Below are 23,165 nucleotides of genomic sequence, written 5' to 3'. Positions count from 1 at the left end.
CTCAACTTGCAGATCCAAGAATATGAAGGAGTATGATTTTTTTTCGTAAAATTAATTATAAATAGATAATCAAATGCTTCAAAGCCTTTGTTCTTCCGGCTAAAATATATAAAAATATCGTACCCTAAATGAAAAATAAAAAATTGGAAGTCGGCTCAAGCAAAAGGAAAAAAAACCACCTTGGGCTTTGAAGTTTTTTCTTAGTCAGTTCAATACCATAAAAAAATTATACTTTTGACATATCTATAAAAAAAAACTGTAAGTCGGAGTTTAGTAATTCTTTTTGATTTTATTGTTGGTTCTATTCTGGAATTTAGAAATACCATTAAACATTGCGTAGGTGGTATGTTGCAAATTTGACTTTCTTCCGCTAAATCCCCAGTGTGCGCCGCAGCACATCAACAACCGATGAAAATGTTGAGAAAGTGAAGAAAATTGTTTATGGAGAATCGTCCAATCACAATTAGAGAAGTTACTGAGGATAACGCCATATCAGTAGATCGATTGGCGCATGCCAAGCAATCTTTTCGGAAATGGGAAATTTTAGGCATGGCAGCGAAGTTCGTTCCAAAAATGCTGAATTTTTACTAAAAACAACGGCGCATGAGCGACGCTCAGGAATTATGCAATGACGTCAATGATGATCCAGATTCGCTTAAAAGGGTCATAACTGGTGACGAATCAAAGATGTATGGTTATCACATCGAAACCAAAGTCCAATCGTCCCAATGGAAGAGTCCGTGTGAGTCTAGACCAAAAAAAAGTGCGCCTAGTTCGATCAAATGTCAAGATCTTTCTCACTGTTTTATTTGATTAACATGGCGTAGTGCATCAGGCATTCCCACCACAAGGTCGTACGTTGAATAAGGAGTATTATCTGGAAATTATACGCCATTTGCGGGAAGCTAAACGAAAAAAACGTCCGGAATTGTGGGAAAAATGCATGGGTTTTGCATCATAATAATGCACCTTCTCACTCATCTCTGGTTGTGAGATTTTATTTGGCCAAAAAACACCGTTATCATGCCTCAGCCACCGTATTCAAAAGACTGTCCCCTTGCGACTTTTTCCTATTCCCAAGATTGAAGAGACCCATGAAAGAATGGCATTTTGCGACGATTGAGAAGACAAAAAGGGTATATCAGAACTGCTTCGATGATTGGAAAAAACCCTGGCAGAAGTCTATTATATTTGACGGGGACTACTTTGAAAAAGATAAAATAGGAACTGATGAATAAATGAATATTTTTTGAGAAAAATGAAAATTTTTTTGAACACACTTAGTATTCTCAACTGAACGTCCAGTTTTTGGTCTCTCTCTCTATCCTCGGCAGAACCAATTTCTTTGTTCACCATTATGGGTTTGTTGGTGGACGATCTACTGTTACAAATTTAGCTGTTTTTTCTCAGTTTTTTTGTGTCTCTGAGTTTAAGAGTTGGTCTCAGGTTCACACTTACACCGATTTTTCGAAAGCATTGGCACAGTCTCGTACAAAATTCTCCTCTGGAAACTTGAAAATTAGGCTTCCACTCGGCTTTTCTTTTAGGGCTAAAGTCATACCAGTGAAATAGAATCTCATTTGTTGAAATTGAAAATACTAAATCCAATTCATTTGTGTCAACTTCTGTAGTATCACAAAGTAGCATTCAAGCCTATTTCAGTTATACTTTTCATTAATGACGTTTGTCTTTGTTTCAAGTATTCTAAATAATTCTACTCTATTTAGACGACTTGAAACTTTTTCGCAGAACATCCTCTCTATCGGATACATTGTTATTACAGGAAGACTTTATTCCTCTGAATGACTTGGCTCTGCCAACCAAACTATGTGTTAATACTAGTAAATGTTATCACATGACGTTTTCGAAGACCATGAATCCCCTTTCTTGAACTTATTATGTTTCAAATGTAAGTCTTGTCTCCGTCAATGAAATTCATGAATTTGGTGCTATTTTTTTATTCGTCTTTTACGTTCAAAATCCATATCAACTCTATTATTTCAAAGATATATGCCAACTTAGATTTTTTGCGAGGCTATGCTAGTGATTTTAAAGATCTGTGCACTAGAAAAACCTTTTTTTTTGTGGTGGGTGAGGAGGGTTCTCTTCATGAGTGTTTGATGGAAAGATTCTGCGGAAGATTTTTGGACCTTTGCGCGTTGGCAACGGCGAATATCGCAGTCGATGGAAAGATGAACTGTAAGAGCTTTACGACGACATAGACATAGCGCAGCGAATAAAGATCCAGCGGCTACGTTGGCTGGGTCTTGTCGTCCAAATGGATACAAACCCTTCGGCTTTGAAAGTATTCGATGCGGTACCAGCTGGTGGTAGCAGAGGAAGAGGAAGGCTTCCTCTGTATTAAAAAGATCAGGTGGAGGAAGACTTGGCTTCACTTGGTGTGTCCAATTGGCGCCGGTTAGCACGAGAAAGAAACGACTGGCGCGCTTTGTTGAGCTCGGGTTTAAAATGCCTTCGCACACACAGTGACCGTCATCAACTGCGTCGAATTATGTAGCCACTAAAGCAATCCCTCCTCCTCTTCTGGGGAGACTCCCTTCCCAGAACTACCATGCATTACTTCGGGAAGGCCCAGAACGGTGTCCATTAAATGGACCAATACTATTCACCCACGTCTGGGTCCACCATATTTGTAGCCAGCTTCATGCTATAGGCTCGTCTTCTAATGTCTCAGTGCCGTCATACCAGTGGTATGTGTGGCATGCTCTTAGGTTCCTCGCAGATGGGCGTATGGATGTTATACGCTATCGAGGTTTCTTTTACATCTGCAGCAAAGAAGATGTTGCGATAATATTGTACCGTTTAATGCCGTCGTGAACACATGACTCGACCGCCTGTTATTTGTCGTCAGTTCGTAGACAGTCCACCTCCTATCGAGGGCTGATTTGTTTTCTTTGTGTTTTGTGCTGCCACTCCGCGCATTGCAGGTGCAGCATTATCCTCTTTGCAAAACTTTTAACTGCGTTCCAAGAGTCATGTGATGCACACATGTTATTGATTAAGGCAGTAGTCTGCTTTACAGGCTTCAAAAAATCGTTTTTTTTGTTTTGTTTTAAATCTCTTCCAAAACTATCCAAGAATATGTCTTTAAAATTCCAGAGGCCAATTCGACATATTTTCGAAGCTAGAGCAGTTTTGGTGGCCGAGCGTCGAGCAGGTGCGAATGCTCAGGCAAACTTTAAAGCGCGTTTTCTCGAGTTTTCATTTTCACAAGTGTTAGAAAACGGTGCCGGCGATAGCAAAAAGAATATATGTCCGATCGAAAAAGACCAAAGTGATCTAGCTTCAGTATTAAATTATCTTCTATTTGAACTAAAAAAGTTGGACAAAAGTATTATTTAAACTACTTGTTTTGCAACTTAAAGTCAATTTTTTTTCTTAAAAAAGTGAATTTTTTTTTCAAACTTCGAAAAAATTTGGAATTTTATAACTTCTTCGGTATTTTTTTAGTTCATAAAGAAAAGAAACTTATAAAAATTAAAAAAAAAATTTGGTTCGACTGTTTCAGATGCATCGCACGACCTCCATCACCGGCACCGATTTACAAGTGCAGACTCCAGGCGCTCCAGAAAAATACTTACAACTTTAAAAAATTTCAATATTTTTTAAAAATAAATATTGTTTTTTAAACCTTAAATATAGTACACTATCGTCTTAAAATTCCGTTTACCGCAATCATTTCCTTCACTTTCAAAAAAAATTGCTAAAAAAACGCTTTTTTCGGCTTCTAAAGCAGACTACTGCCTTAAGCTGTCTGGGCTCAGCTGTTTACCAAAGACTAACTCAAGCATTTGGCGTTCTTCGTTGAAACGATCGCAGTAGAAGAACATGTGCTCCGCACTTTCCATTGCATTGTTGCAGCTTGGACAGAACGAAGTGTCCTCCATGTGAACACGATGGAGGTACTCCAAGAAGCATCCGTGACCGCTCAATATTTCGGTTAAATAGTGGTCTACGTCACCGTGCCTTCTGGTCACCCATTGCCCAATTTTGGGGATAAGTCTATAGGTCCAACGTCGGTTAACAGACGACTCCCATCTGGTTTGCCATTTTTCTAACGAATGCAGACGTTCTGCAGCTTTCGCTTCAGTTGTCGGCTTTACTCCTTGTCTGTCATAAAGTTGTTCCATTGCCTGCACAAGTATATCTATTGGGAACTTTTCAGCGATGGCGCAAACCGCGTCGCTTGATATGGTCCTGTATGCGCACACGACTGTTAGTGCATTTCGTCGGTGCATTTCAGGTACTGGTCTAACATTCGATGGCCTATCTCCCGCTCATATAGAAGTAGCATATAAGATGACTGAATCCACCACACTTGCCAGCAGGTGCCTTCTTGCGCCTTTTGGTCCGCCTATGTTTGGAAGTATTCTTGTAAGAGCACCGTTGACTGCCGCTGCTTTGGAACCCACAGTTGCTAAATGTTGTTTAAAGCAGATCCGTACATCAATCAATACGCCTAGATACTTTATTGCCTTGCTATTGTGACAGTATTCCATGGCCACCTATTCGCAATTTCATGAAAAACCCTTCGTCCGTTCGAAGTTGGGTTATGCCTCCGTCATCTGGAATCCTTAGAATTCACAGAGTTCAACGCAAGTTTGTACAGTGCTACGTACATGCTTATCAATGCTTTATCACTTAAGATCCGACGACTTGTTCAAAGCTTAATGTTTATACACAATTAATATCCGGTACCATTCACTGTTTATATCTTCTCGGCCAAATGAGTCAATGTTCCTAATTGAGGACTTCGCTCTAATAATTCATTTTATGTTGAAGTTCCCATATCAAAATAACTCTTCGAGAGAACTTGTAGAGCTTAATCGGCTTCCTAGGAGTGTTGATCTTGATTGTTCGATGCCAGAAACTACCTACTTAATTTTAGTTCTTTAGATTTTGTTATTTTACCTTGTAAATCTACAGGTAGTCAGTAAGGTTGTTACCATTGACTTAAATAAAGAAAACTAAAGAAAAATGTTTTCACCAATCTTTAAATTGTCGATTTATTGGGACAATTATTTCTTCAAAAAAAGTAAAGAATTTTTCGATATGCTATTCTTAAAGATCAACCATTTTTGTAATACTTTTCGGTAATTTTAACGCGTTGTCATATCCTGTAAAATTTTAGGTACATCCATCTACTTGACAAATGACAAAGATTACATAAGAAAGATACCGTCACTACTGACACTTTTGAAAGACGCTTATTGTACCATAACCGCACTCAGAACCTTTTGATGTGTGATCCGTTTTAGTGTTGTTTACCGGGAGAATTTTAGTATTATTATTTTTCACAATTTTCGGCGTGGATTAAGAAAACAAGAATGCATCGATGAATTAAAATTTGTATCGGCGATCCCTGATGGTGCATACAGGTAGAAGCTTTGCGTCATATGATTTTTGTTGAATTATATGAACTATATTTTTATAAAAAAAGAATAGTGTAAAAGTGTATGTGGGAAGAAATCGTGGGGGTACAAATTGACGGTGGTTAAAACAAGTATATGGTATGTTAGTCGATCGCCTTAAATGCATGCATGCAGATTCAAGAAAACTGCTACTACAAATTTAATTCATTCCAAATCTTCCTGCATTTTGACCCACCTGCTTGCCAACTCAGAAAATCAAAGGGAACTAGGGTGTATGGACTTGATCTTTATAGTCCTGCACCAGATATTTTTCTCTCATATTCTTCATTCTTCTTTTTTGGCCGAAATCATTGCTATGGACTTGATCTTTATAGTCCTGTACCAGATATTTTTCTCTCATATTCTTCATTCTTCTTTTTTGGCCGAAATCTTTGCTAACCGGCGCCAATTGCGCATACCAATTGAAGACAAATCCTTCTCCACCTAATATAATATTTCCAAACGTCGTATACTTTCAGAGTCATAGCATAACCCTTTGTAACCTTTATCTTTATTATCTGCGCAAAGTTTATGTCGTCGTAAAGTTCATACAGCTCATTGGCCCAACGCCAACGATACGCGCCGTCGCCAGGGTGGAAAGATCCAAAAATCTTCCGCAAAATCTTGCTCTCAAATTCTCCAAGGGAGTATTTATCTGCTAACAGGAAAAAAGTGTTTTATTTAAAATAATTTCACTAACAGTTATGCTGCCAACGTCAGAAGAGCTATATTCAGAGGATTTGTATGCGTTGAAGTACCAAAGTCACAAAATATTTTCCGAAATAAAAATACGTTTTTTAGCCATCGAAGTTCAGATAGCTTTCAACTTATCTTTCATTCCTATAAAAACAGAATTAAGTATTTAATTACAACTTTTATTAAATTTATTTCTATTACGCTCAGATAATGTGAGCACCAAACACAATAACTAAATTGCATAGTAACCTAAATTGAGGAAATCGGCGTGCTATCGCCACCTCTTACACATATTTGTTCAAATTCGAACGAAGCACCCAAAAAGGTTGTTGTTATTCGATAAATATTGCGCCGTCATAAAGAATATTCTGGTATGAATAATCACATAAATACAAACAAACGCACTAGATTTAATGACTCTTATCAAATGCGATACATGTGCATATACAGATGTAGCTCTATGCGATATACAGGGCCCGCCATCTATCGTTACGGATTTGAACTAGGTATTATTTGAAGAATGGTAACACTTAGCTGTCATCTGATTTGACAGAAAATTAGTTTTATTCTTCCGCTGAACGAAAATGGTTGTGTATACGCTCAAAGAACGCTGGGAAATATTGCGACATTACTTGAAAAATCATGGTTGAAGAAGGTGAAGACTTTTACCGAAAAATCATCTTTCCGGATGAAGCGCATTTCCATCTCGGTGGGTATGTTAACAAGCAAAATTGCCGCATTTGGGGCTCAGAAAACCCGCACGCACTCGAAGAAAAGCCGATGCATTCACAACGAGTCACTGTTTGGTGCGGATTTTGGTCGAGAGGCATCATTGGGCCATTTTTCTTCGAAAATGAGCGAGGAGTGGCCGTAACCGTCAATGGAGAGCGTTACCGGACCATGTTGAACGAATTTTTGGTCCGAGAAATTGAAAAGGAGGATATTGGTGGCATTTGGTTCCAACAAGATGGCGCTACTTGCCACACAGCGAATGCTACGATCAATCTTTTGCGCACTGTCTTCGAAGATCGCATTATCAGCCGAAATTCTGATATCGTTTGGCCGCCTCGGAGCTGCGATTTGACGCCGTTGGATTATTATTTTTGGGGTGCCGTCAAAGACCAGTGTTATGCCAACAAACCAGCAACAATTGATGCACTGAAGACCAACATACGCGATGTCATAGCTGAAATACAGCCGCATACAATCGAAAATGTGTTGAAAAATTGGACCGATCGTATGGGATGGTGCATGGCTAGCCGAGGCAGCCATATGAATGAAGTGGTGTTCCATCATTAACCGGAAGGATTGTACTTCAAAATAAAAAAAAAAACAGTTTGGAAAAATATTGAGTAGTTTCTTTGTTATAGCATTTTTAATTCCGTAGAGTTAAATGCGGACCCTTTATTTACTCAAAATATACCACTCACTTATCGAATTATTTTCATAAACCTATAACGCCAAAAAATACAACCGTCACAAAGTTTGTTTGTCTTCGTCATGCTCATTAAACGCTTATATGTAGGTAATAACGGGCGCCGTATCCGAATGAGTTGGTGCGTGACTACCATTCGGAATTCACAAAGAGAACGTAGGTTCGAATCTCCGTGCATGAAACACCAAAATCATAAAAAAAGTTCTCAAAATTATTAAATTTTTTTCAACATTTTTTTAAATTACTCACCCAAGTTTTCCAAATTTCCCTCAAGTCCACAAACTAACCAATTTTTAGACTAATTGACATTGTTCAATGTTCAGAATATCATACTTGGATCACTTCACATGGAATCGCTCTACTATTTTTGAGTAAATCTCTGTTATAGGAAACTAGTGCTGGTACGAAAAGTTCTACTCCCGGAATACTGTACCCGTGTACCCTTCTTCTGCGTTCTTTAAGATAAAAATCATTAGAGCCCACAAGCTGAGTTGATGGCCTTTTTCTTTATAAGTTTCTTTGCGTTTTCATTTGCTTTACCCCCAACATGCCCTAGCACATACAGAGCCCACAACAGACGGGCCTGTAACCGCAGCTATAAAACCTAAAAGAAAGGCTCTGTACATGGAAAGAAAAATATCTGCAATATGCAAAAAATAGTATTTTCTGCATGATAGACTCCAAACACTTTAAAATTTTTAGTGCATCTAAATTATTAAGTTGGCGCTATTCAAACACTTGCTGCTTGCCACTTCAAACAACCGTTAAGTAACTAATCAAGAGTAAATGCGCATTCAACCGCAACTTTTGCCCCTTTTTTGTTTTTCATAGACCGTCTTAACAACCTTGGCACTTATGCTCACACACATGAAACATTTTATGCCTATGCACATACACTTGCGCATACTTACATACCTTAATACATGAGCAAATTTTAATACACGCTCAACAAAAATCCAAACTCATCGCGACTTCTAAGGGTGGAAAAAAGTTGCTAAGCTCAATCGGAAATGAAGCAATCAATTCATACCCGCTTCGCTACTCAACAACACACATATACAGGCACACTTAGAAAATGTATTGCAAGCTACAACATATGCATTATAAGTTTGAGTTGGCAAAATTTAGAAATGTATGCTTGAGTACACACATGTATGGTTACCTAACATACATACATCCACACAGATTATTGAAACTTTATGAAAGTGATTTGTACTTGCCCGTTGTGCAGTTTTGCCTTCAGCCACGCTAATCCTTAAGCACTAAATAGAGGCAAAAATAAAAAACGTAGAACAAAAAAATGGGAATGGAAATGTGAAATATTGCAAAAATTTTTAATGGCACACTCCAATCGAGACACTCAAGTACATCAAGTGGCACGAAGCGAAGTAAAATGCTCAACTCACTGGCTGCTTTCAGTAGCAACACGCCGAAGGGGAGAAGAGGCACTGTTGAATAGGCGCATTAAACCTTTTAGGCACTTGTAAGCAAATGCGATTTTATGATTTTGGAAATAAATCCGAGTGAATGCAATTAGAATTAGGTTATTGATTGTTTGTTTGTGTGTTTGGTATAGCTAAAGTTTTCAAGCGATTGTTTGACTGTGTGAAGCGTTAATTGAAATTTCGACACGAGTTTGGTTTAATTCAAATCATTGAAAAATATATCAATTTAATATTACTTAATGGAATCTAAAATTAATTGAAATTTGCATAAAACAAAAAATTCAGAAATACATCAAATTCTGTAACAGGAAAATTAACACGTAGGTTCTATATGAACAGAATTTTCAGTCTGGTTTTTTTGTAGCCTCGAGGTAACAAAATTAATTACCGAAAAATTGTGGCTTTCTCAAGCTGCCTCAAAAGCTGATATTGATGGATTTTCCTCGAATATTTTTAAGAATTGTGCAGCTTTCGCGCTTCAGCATGGTGTGTCTGGCAGATCAACTCTTTCGAATTTAAAGGTATTCTCTAAATTCTGCATGAATGCTTTTAATGAACTTATTCAGATTATTCTATCTACACTGACTTCTACAAAGTCTTTGACAAAGTAAGTCACTAAATTTTGTTATAAAAGTTATCTAGGTTCCAAGGGTTAATTTCACTGCACAAAAATGTTTTAGTCAAATTTAAATACATGTAAATTGCCGTGCACATTTTCCGTTTTGACTTCTTTCTGGTGTTTAAGTTGAATTTAGATATTTGGTAATATAAAGAGGTTTATAGAGGAATTTTATGAAAAGTATTTTTGTGTACATTTTATACCGATATACTATTTTTCCCCTTTTCCAAAAAAGGAGCAAAAGAGACCCACATAGTAAGGAGTTAGAGCGTCAAAATACTCCTCACAAACGTCTGCCGTTATGTTTTACTTTGCACCGCTGAATATATAATATAAAATGTCTAAAATGTAATAAACCATAATTTCCTGTGCCGATTTACCGTCAGAATGTGCATACTTTGACCACCGCTAAAAAAAATTGAGACGCAAACTTTCAAATCGGTATACGTAAATTTTTTCTCTCCTCTAACAGAATGCATTCAGGCGCTTTGTTATTCCGCCTTCTTTTAGGCAACTGTTCGCGCAAAGCTCTTGAATCGACAACAACTAACTCGGAATGTGCTCAAGTACTCAATAATTGCAAAGATCCCTACAATCACTACGACAGCACATTGTCAATCTATACTGGATTTCGGGACATAGTAGTGTTTCACAAAAAAAGTGGGCGAATGCACTAAGTAAATGTAGATGTAGACTTGGAGAATCAACTCATTGCATACAAGCCCCTCTATGCCTCCCGTTTTTTGCAAGCAGCAAATGGACATATCTGAGCAGGGGAAACTCATTGAAGCTTTCGAAGGTGAATAAAGTTGATGACTTGCGAACCATGCCTCTTTAGACAACAACATCGAAATATTTTTGTCACACATGAGGAAATCGATAAACGATTTAGTTATTTCACAGAACATCTGAATTAAAAAACTTTAAAATTTCAAGGCTAGTCATTTAAAATTACACAAGGCATGGAAATATGGGTATCAAAAAACTCCTGAAGGAAAACATATTTTGTGAATTGTTATATGCACTATTATCATCCCAAATTTCATCCCACTACCTTCATTACTCAAGGACATATGGAAGTTGAGGGTCTGTGATATAAGTATGAGGTGCTTAATAATGGGATTTTTTTCGTCACACATGATAAAAGCGTATGTCTTCGAAACTGTAGGTTAAATTTGCGTGTTTAATTTTTATAACAGAACGTCACGAATTGTTTTAAAGGATAAGTTTTCAATAGGGATATACCTTTACAGCCATAGTCAAAATTTGTTCACAAAGCCTAAATTCAAGGGCTTGCTTTAATGTGAAATATACTGTTGCTGTCTTTGAATTTGCACTAGTTATCTTTGCATGCTCTAAATATTTTCACAACAACAACATTTTTCAATACAATTGTTTAACAACAATAAACAAAGGCTTCCTACTAAATATTTTGAATACTTTCGTGCAAATACTTTTGACTATCGGTGTATATTTTTATACCATAATTGGCGCTCCATCATTTTGTGTTTCACGAACAGAGATTCAAACGTTTACATTTCCGAATGGTAACGCACCAACCCATTCGCCTACGGCCACCCGCCAATAAGGATAGTGGTTTGAAAAGAAGCCGTAAGGTACAACAAGAAATAGCGATTTTTCATTATGTTATAAAGCACCGAAGAAAAACACACCGCGATCCACAGCACAATCAACGAATTCCGCGCTGCAACAACTATGGCACGGTGAATGGCTTGCACATTCAAATTATTGCAAGCGCCTTTCACATCGAGAAGCTGTCATTTACTTACAAATTTCCATCATATTTATTCGTCCAAACAGCTGAGGCTTGCAGCATACATATACATAAACGTATGTATGGAAATATATGAAATACGGCATTCGAAGCGAAAAAATTTCATGCCACAAAACAATAAAAATTCAAAATAAAGTAGGATCGCCGAATAGGCAAAATTCCCTGGATAAAAGTAAACAAATTACAAACAAAAAAAAGCAAATGATATGAAATAGCAATAAAAGAATGAGGTAAGGCAAATTAAAATGCAAAACGATATAAAGAAAAAACACCTTAACTCCTACATGAATTAGAAATAAGAACACTATTTATAGGCAGATTAGTAAATGAACCGCTATAAACAACTCAGGCAGGCTTATATGCATCCTTCATACAATACTCGTATGTTCATGTGGATAAATGTGAGTATGCATGTATATTTGTACGCACATATAATATATCTATAGTGCGGCATATGGAATGTAGAGTTCTCCGCAGAGCCAATTGTAGCAATTGTACGGCGAAAAAAATTTTAGGTCGCGCGCGTGCAAACGCTTCAGCATAATTTCTTTCAAATAATTTTATACATACATAAGTATTTTCTCTATGTATTTAAATGTTCAAAAAACCTCCATCTTCTATTTTAAGTTTAAATGCCACTAAACACATATTTGCACTTGTACCATATGTGCATGCATTTACAGGAGTATGAAGATATACGAGTATAATCCCAGTCAACGTTTGAGAAGATACCTTTCAAAGCGATATATCCACACGAAGCTAACAGAAGAATATTTGCAGGATAATTTCCTAGGAGGTGCTTCTTCTTCTTAATTGGCGCTATAACCGCTTACGCGATTTTGGTCGAGTTTAACAAAGCCAGCCTCGTGCTAACCGGCGCCAATTGGACACTCCAAGTGAAGCCAAGTCCGCTTCCACCTGATCGATCTTTCCAACGCAGAGGAGGACTTCCTCTTCCTCTGCTACCACCAGCTGGTACCGCCTCGAATACTTTCAAAGCCGGAGCGTTTGTATCCATTCCGACGACATGACCCAGCCAAAGTAGCCGCTGGATCTTTATTCGCTGCGCTATGTCTATGTCGTCGTAAAGCGCATACAGCAAGGTCCAAAAATCTTGCACAGAATCTTTCCTTCAAACACTCCAAGCGTCGCTTCATCGGATGCTGTCATCGTTGAAGCTTCTGCGCCATACGTTAGGACGGGCATGATGAGAGTCTTGTAGAGTGTTAGTTTTGTTCGTCGAGAGAGGACTTTACTACTCAATTGCCTACTTAGTCCAAAGTAACACTTGTTGGCAAGAGAGATTCTACATTGGATTTCAAGGCTCACATTCTTATCGATGTTAATACTGGTTCCTTAATAGGCGAAGCCTTTTACAACCTCGAAGTTATAGCTGTCAACAGTGACGTGGGTGCCGATACGCGAGTGCGCCGACTGTTTGTTTGATGACAGGAGGTACTCGGATTGTCCTCGTTCACCACCAGACCCATTCGCTTTGGCTCTTTATCCAGTTTGGAGAAGGCAGAACTAACGGCGCGGTTGTTAAGGCCGATAATGTCAATATCATCGGCATACGCCAACAATTGTACGCTCTTATAAAATATTGTGCCTGAGCGATTAAGTTCTGCGGCTCGTACGATGCTCGCCAACATCAGGTTAAAGAAGTCACACGACAGCGAGTCACCCTGTCTGAAACCTCGTTTGATATCAAACGGCTCGGAGAGGTCCTTCCCAATTCTGACGGTGCTGTTGGTGTTGAGCAACGTCATCTTGCAAAGCCGTATTAGTTTTGCAAGGATACCAAATTCAGACATCGCGGCATACAGGAAACTCCTTTTCGTACTGTCGAATGCAGCTTTGAAATCGACGAAAAGATGGTGTGTGTCGATTCTCCAAGATTTGGCGTATTGTAAATATTTGGTCGATGGTAGACTTTCCAGGTCTGAAGCCACACTGATCGAATATATATACATATATGAAGGATCTATATTCTATACTAACATGTTATGGAATATAACCTTGACATATTGGCACATAAATATATAATAAAGACATTTGAAATCAAACTGAAATGTATTGAAATGAATTTTTCCCATACATTTTTCACAATGTGCGGTGTGCATGGCAAAAAACAAGGTCTAATCAGTTGGTTGACGGTGGGCTGCAGCCTTTCACACAATACGCTCACTAGAACCTTATAGGCGATATTTAGAAGACTTATCCCGCGGTAATTGACACAGATTGCAGGATCGTCCTTCTTATGGATTGGGCAGAGAACACTTAAATTCCAATCGGCAGGCATGCTTTCATCCGACCATATTCTGCATAGAAGCTGATGCATGCACCTTACCAGCTCCTCGCCGCCATGTTTGAATAGCTCAGCCGACAGTTCGTCGGCGCCCGCAGCTTTGTTGTTGCTAGCAGGTGCTAGTGGCGTAAATATCGTAGTGCCTTTAAGACTCCCTGATAGTCACTGCAGACTCTTATCTACTATCCGCCGGCTCTTCCGACTTACCCCTCAGCTGAATTGAGTGTTATGCAAACTTTCGATTGAAAAAACATCGCCATAATGCTCAGTGAGTTAAAGAAACTGAAGTTTTCCACAGCGTCATTTCGATTTTTTATTTTCGAATCGTTTGTGAAGAAATTTCTTTAAAAATTGTCCAGATCTCCCCAATGTTCTCTAAAAGGCAGACTGACCATCGCCTCCCATCGTTCTTTCTGTAATATATATTTATGTATACCCAGAGGTAGCTTCGAAAAGGAAGCATTAAAAGCAGCTCAGGAAACTCTCCTCATAGCGCACATAAAATCCCCTGCAGCCTGCTCAGCACTGAAACCGTGGATTCAACTATGATTTTGTCGCACCTGAGTCTTCCGCGATCGAAAATGTTTGCTGGGACAGCGCAAGTTATGTGAAAATTGTAAGACTTTATTTGTAGCAAGTAGCTGCATACCTACTGTTTTTTGAATATGTTCACCTGTAATTGTCTACAAGCATGAGAATGTATGTAAGTTGTCTGGTATAATAATAATAATAATCGTTAACACCGCTAATACGGCACCCTTTTTTGTTTGCTTACGCCACTGTAGCTAATGTTGACAAGCATTTGCATATTTTACCCTGTGTGATTGTTTATGCAAAATAAACGAGTGCCTTAGAGGATTACATATTAAAGGATATTAAAGCGTATACTTACAAATAAAATACTATGGAATTAGAATGCGGAAAATTCCAAAAAAAAAAGTAAAAAGTAATTGTTTCAGGATTTTTTCCCTTCATTTATTTTTCTTAGTTTTAAAAATAACGATTTCTAGCCAAAAAACAACAAACTGCGGAACTGACAGGCTGTCAGTTGAGCTGATCAGCAAGGGGGAAAGGATTGAAAAATATTCATGCAGCATATGGTCGGGCGGATATAGGTCAGCCGACTGGAAATTAAGTGTACTTTACATACTCTGCCCAATCCACAAGCGAAACGTATTATGAGTTACGTCACATCTCTTTTGTCAGATATCAATCGAATAAATTCGGTTCCGCTTCTCAAACGCAGCTCATTTCCATTTGAACGAACACGTAAACTGACAAAATTGTCATACCTTTTAGGGCACTAAGATATTTACGGCCATGTTACCCTCGTGCTACTGCTTGATGCGCATTGTGATCTGGTGGTGTCACTCGGGCTTGTTCAAGCCTTAATCAGTGTGGCAATATTGCGAAGCCTCCTGTTCGATGTAAAAATGCAACCACTTTCGCAAACGGAAGCCTTTCATGGCTGCGAAATTGTGAAAAGCCGGATAACAGAATTTATGATGGAAGAAAATGGTAAGCAAAATTAATACCATATTTATTTTAGTTTATATAAAATTTGCCTAACTTACTGTGTTCACATGCACATACTATTGCATAAAGCATTGTTTTCAATTAATTTTTCAGCGGAAAGTTGAGTAAGGATTTCACAGAGCTGCTCGTCAAATGCCATCTTGACATGGAGCAGGAGTTTGCATCAGGAAGCTGCAAAATAATGCGGTCAATCCTGATGCACCCCAGTCAAAGGATTTATTGCCACGAAAAATAAAGGGAAGATTATGTTACAATCCGGTGGAAATCCAAGTTTTCGAAATCGTGAAAATAGCTAAATGTGATAAGCTGATGGATTTCAATTTTAAAAAATTGCAGATTTCCTGGCAGTGGAAGCGCACTTATTTGTACTGTCTCACGGGTAGAAAGAGTAGAGCAGGACTTTGAATCTTCAAATATCTGCTACAAGTAAAATAATAATAATGGGTACGTGCGTGGGATGCTGCGAAACGTATCGAAAAAAATTTGTAACAACTCATTTAATACCGGCTGAAATTTTTTTGTGTATTGTTGACATTTAGTAGAATGAAAAAAAATAGTCAGCTGCGCCGTAGAGGGGGAAAAATATGTCAGCTGAACAGGCGAACTTGTAAAATAAATTTAAAAGTAAAACTACTTATGCCGATTGAAATTTTTTTACATAATTTTGGACTCATATGAAAATATAATAATGATGGTCAGCTTCGTTTATAGCGGTGGAAAGACCGTCAGCCGAAGCAAGAATGTATCATTGCGTTCAGCTGACGTATTTTACCCCCTCTACGGCGCAGCTGACTATTTTTTTTTATTCCACTAAATGTCAACAATACACGAAAAAAATTTCAGCCGGAAGAAAATGTTGTGGTAGAAATTTTTTTTCGACACGTTTCGTACCCTCCCACAATCACACCCACCGCGGATGCGCCAGCTGACGTTCACTTTCGTTATTCATGAAAGCTAAATCACAAATATAGTCAAGAATTTAACGGTATAAAAACGCAGTCCAAAATCGACCCCTGGCTCCCGGACTATGAGAGAGAGATTCTGCGGAAGATTTTTGGAACTTTGCAGTTACAAACGCTCCGGCTCTGAAAGTATTCGATACGGTATTAGCTGATGGTAGCAGTGGAAGAAGGCCTCCAGCGTTGGAAAGATCAGGTGGAGAAGGACTTGGTTTCACTTGGTGTTTCAAACTGGTGCCGATTAGCACCAAAAAGAAACAACTGGCACGCTTTGTTAAGCTCGACCAAAATCGCGTAAAAGTACGTTCACATATGCATTAATTACCAATAAATCCACAAAATTAATCTATCCTTTCACATATGGCAGATTACTTGCAAAATTGACAATCAGCTGTGAATACTGTTGTGAAAGGTTTTTCTTCATAGAAATTATTTTGGTGGAATATTCCAGTGTTTTTGGTTTGTTTAATTATTATTAACGATATGAAGAAAAGAAGGAGAAAGAATAGTTTATTTAATTGCGCGATTGGATGCTAATAATAAACAGTTGGAGGAAAAAAATTATGGCGGCAATACGTATTCGAAACTCGATACTGCATTTTATAGTAAGTAATAATAAGACACACGTTTATGGGCACACGCTTTTTTTCTGTTATATGAATGCATTGTTAATAACACCTAGCAAATACTTTTTTAGAACTATGTCTACAAACCTGTTTTCTTTGCCGGCATCCATTTTATTTAGTTTTTACTTTGACATTTTTTTTTTCTACGCGCAAAAATAATGATCTATTAGACAGAAAACACAGGGTTGTACGTCAAAAAATATGGTTATTATCTAGTATTATTTTATAATCTAAGATTTTGGGGGAAAAAATGTTTATGGGAAATCTCGCTTTTTAATTACGGATTGGGAGTTAAGCACTTTCGTGCTAGATCATCTACTTGTATGTGAACGTACTATAACGTCCCCTTAGTATTAAAATAGCCTATAAATTTTTTGATGTTTTGAGAAAATGAATTTCAAACTTTTTGTCGAAAGTAGCTCTCATTCAAATCTCGTTATGTCTGTAAATATTTATTATTTTTTGACTGACGTTTTGACCCACTTTGTGGAACTAGAATTTGAGAAAATTTTGACCACATATAAAATCGACAATGGAGAATCCAAAAATTCAATAAAAAAATAATAGCCTATGAGCACATAGGCTATTGTTATACTAAGGGGACGATAAGCTGTTATCGCGCCAATCAAGAAGCAGAAGAAATTGGAGGCCATACCAAAAATTTAATTGATAGGCTTGATTCAGATTCATTCCATCTGAATGAGTTCGATACCAATTATGTTCGTGATGCTCCCATTGAACGTGCACTTCGTGATTTGAATGATACCAAAAATTCTAGCATCTCGTTTTCTCAGTCATAAAAAGGGAAATTTCTGTATTACAAAACAAATTTTGTTTGCGTAATTAAATGTAAGTTTGTAAATTAATTATTTAACTTCATTTTTGCTCAGTTTTAGTAGTGACTTTGCAATCATATTTTCTTGACTTCCTGGATATATAAATAAATCAAATTAAACTCGTTTCAATTTACAATTCTCCGTTTTTATTTTTTGGTTTTTAATAACTTAATATTTATGGTTATATACTATATTTCTTTATATCTATAAAATAAATTACAATATTTCTGATTAAATTTCGTGTTTAATTGCTTCAGTATTTCATTTTACAAAACCTGAATAACGTCCTGAGTTTTATTTTAACATAGGATACAAAAAACTATTTAAATATTTATACACGCTTTACCTTTAAACAGAAATATATTAGTTTTAAATTGGAAAAATTCATGCATATTTTATCAACTGAACAATTCACATTAATATCATAAAAAGCAACTAAGTTTAATATTTATACCTGATTAAGCTACACGCGAAATTAAATCTAGCTGCGTTGGTAATGCTGGCAAACAATTTCTGTGAGGATATGCAAACACGAAGGAAGAGAAAGCATCTGTATGTTGAGTGTTATTTGCTTATAAAAAAATAATTACTGCTAGTCCCAAATTTTAAATGCATCGCTGCCCATTTAAGTTTTTATAAAATGTATAAAAAATATTATTACAACTGCTTTATTTTTATTTTTAGTTATGTATTTATTTCATAAACTAGTTTATAGCATATATTACAGTTATGCGCATGTAATATATTATCTTTTTTTTTGTTTTAACTTTTACCGCATTTTTGTTCAAGTGTTTTTAACGGTCATCGGTCTTACATATGTGTCCTACATACAAAAATGATATAAATTAATTAAATCCAGGTGTATTACTTTCTACCTGGGTTTGTATTCTTGTTACGGGTGCTAATCGCTAATGGGGTTATCGCTCCATTCAAGAAGAAGAGGATTCTAGAAACTCGGAAAAATTACTTATACATATATAATTGTAGTTGAAGCACTTTCAGATACAAATTTAATTTGACATAGGTAATGAGTTTGCGTTTAAAGTCCCTTAACTCAAATATGTATGTGATCAAAATTCAATGCATTCAAAAAATACCGAATCAACTAAAAAATAAGTAAGTCATTTTGGCTCACAATGGAAAAAATACAAAATTAAGCAATAGAAAACGGAAAATTACGATAGAAAACAAAGAGCCTGAGTTCTTGAAATGATAATATAATACATACAATACATACAATATAACAGGAATATTGTTTAAATGTTTTATTATGATCTGGTAGATAATTTCATGGAATTTATTTTTTGAATATAAAATCCAACATATATCCTCGGGGGTAGGAGTTATTGCTTTTTCCATTAAATCTGGCTGGAATATTGAAATAAACCGATTCTTAACCGAGCTGTACGGCAAGTTGCGCCGTCTTATTGTAACTAAATTTTGTTATTTAGCTGATAAATTTTCAAAATTTCAACTCCTTCCTCATTTCGAAAGAAATAAGAACCGATGATGCGTTCAGTGTTCTATGAACTTCGCGAACAGATTTTTTTTCTTTTTGGTCAAAGTGAATTTCCACAATTTGGCAGATAACGTTAAACGATTCTTCATGACTTGCCCGTCAAGCCTTATTGAACAGAAATGTCGACACAGTTTGCATTCTCAGCTGTCAAATCATAGTTATCGATATCGATAGTTTTCATGCAGCTAAAAAAACACGATATTTTCAGCGAAAATTATGCATTGGGGGTCCTCGAAGTCACAGATTTGTAATGTATTGGCAAAATTAATAAATTCAAAATTTGGATTCGTAATCAGCAATCTCGAGGCCCCAAGTGTACATTTTCAGCAAGTAAAAAAAATTGTCAACACAGATTAAATTTAGCACATCGAAAAACGTTATAAATATTTGAAAAATATTTTCATTCAAAAATAAAGTTTTTGAATCACTATTTTGTTTAAAAGTCAATTTTTGTCAATATAAATTTTTTTTAAACAACCATTTTATTATACATATATTGTACATTTTTCCGTTTTAATGTCTTTGGGACTTTCTTTTTATTTTCTTTAAATATTTCGTATTAATGCAAAAATTTGTATCAAATGTCGATACTGTTTAAGAAGTTACAATTTTATTATTATTATTTTTTTTGGTGTTATTAAAGAAAGAACTTCAATTTTGACTTATGCTTCACCTAAACTTAAATCCTATACTGTAACTTAAAAAATGCGGCAAGAGATTTTTTTCTATTCTGTTTTTGTAGATACCTAATTCCGAGTACTTTGCGAAAACCTCTCACTTGCAAGTGTTTTAAAAATCAATATTTGAAGAAAAAAATTAAGAAATTACATATTAAGAAATTATTTATTGTACACCACTACTAGATATACGTGTGCCTCTGTCGCAATGAAAAGTACTTTTGATTAAATAAAAGTCCTTCAAACCTAACCTAACCTACTTATTTTATTTTATGAACCCCTATAAAGGCAACATAACCTTACAAATTAAATATATTTGTAGGAAAAAATCTTCAAATAGCATACAAGACATTAACATTTTGTTTTATTATATTTAATTGTATACAAATCACATTTAAATAAATTTCACCTCCGATTTTTATGTAGTAACTCTATATTTAGGTTTTACATGTTCGGGCTTTTTATGCTCATCCTGATATTCATACACAAAATACTTACAAATATTTTATTTTAATTTGAAACTACATATCAACTTAATATTAATTTCTGCTCTCTTCAATTCAAGGAAAATAAATGCTCATATCCCATTCTCTTTTTAAGATAATCAATTTTTTTTTCTAAAAACTCGGCAGTGAGACTTTCGTAGAAGTTCACATAAAGTAATATTTTCCACAACTCATATTATTTAATGTGCACCTTGGGTCCGCACTCTAAAAATCATTAAACAAAGAGTACAAAAAATTGTTGATATATAAATATAGGTTTTTTAATATAATTGGGAGAAAAATAAACTAAAACTATTTTAATATATGTAATAAAAACAAAAAGAATTCCAATTAAAAATTAGATTGACAAAATGCTGCTACAGTTTCATTAATCCAAAGGCAGCACTGCAAAAAGTGATCGTAAATATGTTTCATTTATTTAATTTGTTGTTATTTTTTGTCTTATACATATAAACGAATCAAAAAGAAACAAAAATTGAACACAGTTACACATAAAAGAAAAAAAGTTAAATTAATTTTATAATACACGTCTAACATACTCACATAGTTATACAAATAATTAAATTAATTTCTTGACTAAACATGAGTAGAAGCCAAGAGATGCAAAGGCTTATTCAATTTGTTTATCCATTCATGTTTGTTGTTGTTGTAACAGCATAAAAATATTCCAAGCATGTTTGGGAATAGCTGCTGAGCTAACAGTCTTTGGCCGGATAAAATTTCATACCGGTAATATAGAGCCCACTATCGTGGCAACTAATTAGCAGTTTGCGCAATATTAACCGATTTTCTGCAAATTACTACATGATCTACTCGAATAAAGCAAATGTGAGAAAACAAATTGTTCTACTAAAAAATATATATGACCTGCATGCAAGTAATATGCCTATTAAATGTTAAGTTAATGTCAAATAAGTTATAAAATTAAAAAAAGAATTCTAAAGTAAAATTAAATGAAATGAATGCGCGACAACACTAAAAATATTTCAAATAAATTATATGCTAGTAGCCTATAAATAACGACAATTACAAATAACGACGATTTACACGCTGCTGTGGTGACATCAATATCGAATCGCCATAAACTTGTGTATCAATTCCAGACGATAAAGTACTTGGACTAATGGGACTCTTGCGCTGACCTGCAATAAGAAGACAAAAGGAATGTAAAAAAGTAAAAATGTGTGAGTATGTGGGTGTGTTTATAAATAAAATATGAAAATCAAAAAATAGTTTGTCTGCATTTTTATAAAACTTTAGTTGCTAAAAGTTTAAAATAGAAAAACTTACTGTAATAAGGTGACAGATTGGGATAGATTAGATTGCCTGGACTGCCTCCTTGTGATGTTGGTGTTGTCGGTGTGCTGGTGGTGCGCGACTTGTTTTTAATAGAAGTGGAGAACACTGGAAAATAAGAGAGAAAATAATTGTTAGTAAAATTAAACTTTTTGTGTGTATGTGTCTTTAAGTAGAGGAGTGGAACCAGCAGCGCTAATAGTACAATTTTTAATACATAAATAAATTAAGCAAATAAAAATATGGCAAATAACATATGTGGATAAGCATCGAAAAAATAGATGATTCTTCTTAAAAATTAAAAAAAAGTTTACAAAAATCATATTTGTTCGGTATACTTCTGGTTTATTCGAAAGAGTAAACATTTCTCTTATTGGAACAAGACTTCATTCATGTGGCTGTCTCGGTAAAAGACCAAAATGAAGAAAAAAATATCTGGAGTTCGGAGTCGGCTTGAAGTTATAGGTCCCTCCATTTTGTGGAACAACTTCAAGACGCACGCCACAAATAGGAGGAGGAGCACGGCCAAACACCCAAAAAGGGTGTACGCGCCAAATATATGTATATATATCTACATAAAATACTTAAATTAATTGAGGTAATGACCCTCGAAAACTTAAATTTAATTTTGCTTTTTCATATGAACTTTTGAAAACTTTTCAATTTAAGACAGAACATCATCAAACGGCATGCCCATATCGGCAATTTAAACGTTTTGGCGCTGCGAAGTTTCAACTTCGGCGGTATTTTCTTTTATTGCCTTATTTATAGCATTTTTCAAGCTTTCAACGGCTTGGAAGTGCCATAAAAAATAATCAGCATGTATATGTAAATTAATTTGCTGAAATGTTAGTAAATTAATCAGGAAACTTTTTTAACTTCTTTGCCCTAATGCCAACGACATGAGAGATGGTCACAGAAGCGTAGAAGTCAAATTCTGTTGAAGCGATTTTTCTACTTGTCACACACACATACATATATTATACCTACATATATTTACTTATATAATAAAAAATCGTGGAGAAGTAAAATGGAAAATGGAATGAAATAGAAAACAAGAAACTCATTTCCAAAATATGTTAAAGAGCAATTACGATCTTAATTGCAAAAAATGAGCGCCCATAAACTTTATAAAGTTTTTTATCAATAAAAAAAAATTTAAATTAAATCAAAAATAAAGGGTAAACAAAACGAGCAACAGCAAAAAACAAAGCATTATGATAAAAAAAATAAAAAAAATAAAAAATAAATAAAAATAAAATGTTTAAGTATGTAAAAATTCCTTTCACAACATAGCAACCAAATAAATCCATGGTGAATGAACCTATGAGTAGCAGTGCTACCCACCAGAGTAGAGGATAAACATGCCGCTGCTGCTGCTGCTGCCGTTGCCACCATTGCAAATGTGTACAAGCGCCTGCAACGATTCGCCAAAAAGGGTTCAAGTAATTATGAAAACATTGCAAGCATTTTTGGCAGT

The 23,165-nt window shown here is 35.7% G+C and overlaps 1 protein-coding gene and 1 long non-coding RNA gene across 2 annotated transcripts in view; both read right to left on the bottom strand.

Moving 5' to 3' along the window:
• Nucleotides 1-20,234: 20,234 nt before the first annotated feature.
• LOC129243737 (uncharacterized) lies at nt 20,235-21,152 on the bottom strand. The gene is made up of 2 exons (XR_008582339.1): nt 20,933-21,152; nt 20,235-20,591 (listed from the first exon to the last, which is right to left on the bottom strand). It is a non-coding gene; the product is annotated as an uncharacterized LOC129243737 (long non-coding RNA).
• Nucleotides 21,153-21,171: 19 nt separating this feature from the next.
• Nucleotides 21,172-23,165, bottom strand: part of LOC129243736 (nuclear pore membrane glycoprotein 210) — a 128,548-nt gene continuing 126,554 nt past the window's right edge. The window contains exons 24-25 of the mRNA XM_054880994.1: nt 21,680-21,793; nt 21,172-21,531 (exon numbers count right to left, since the gene is read on the bottom strand). Coding sequence (XP_054736969.1) covers nt 21,416-21,531; nt 21,680-21,793 — 230 coding nt within the window. The 3' untranslated portion in view covers nt 21,172-21,415. The remainder of the gene's footprint in view (nt 21,532-21,679; nt 21,794-23,165) is intronic.

Source organism: Anastrepha obliqua, chromosome 4, assembly GCF_027943255.1.
Source record: "Anastrepha obliqua isolate idAnaObli1 chromosome 4, idAnaObli1_1.0, whole genome shotgun sequence".
Classification (NCBI taxonomy): Eukaryota; Metazoa; Arthropoda; class Insecta; order Diptera; family Tephritidae; genus Anastrepha; species Anastrepha obliqua.
This window is presented reverse-complemented; position numbering and strand designations above follow the sequence as displayed.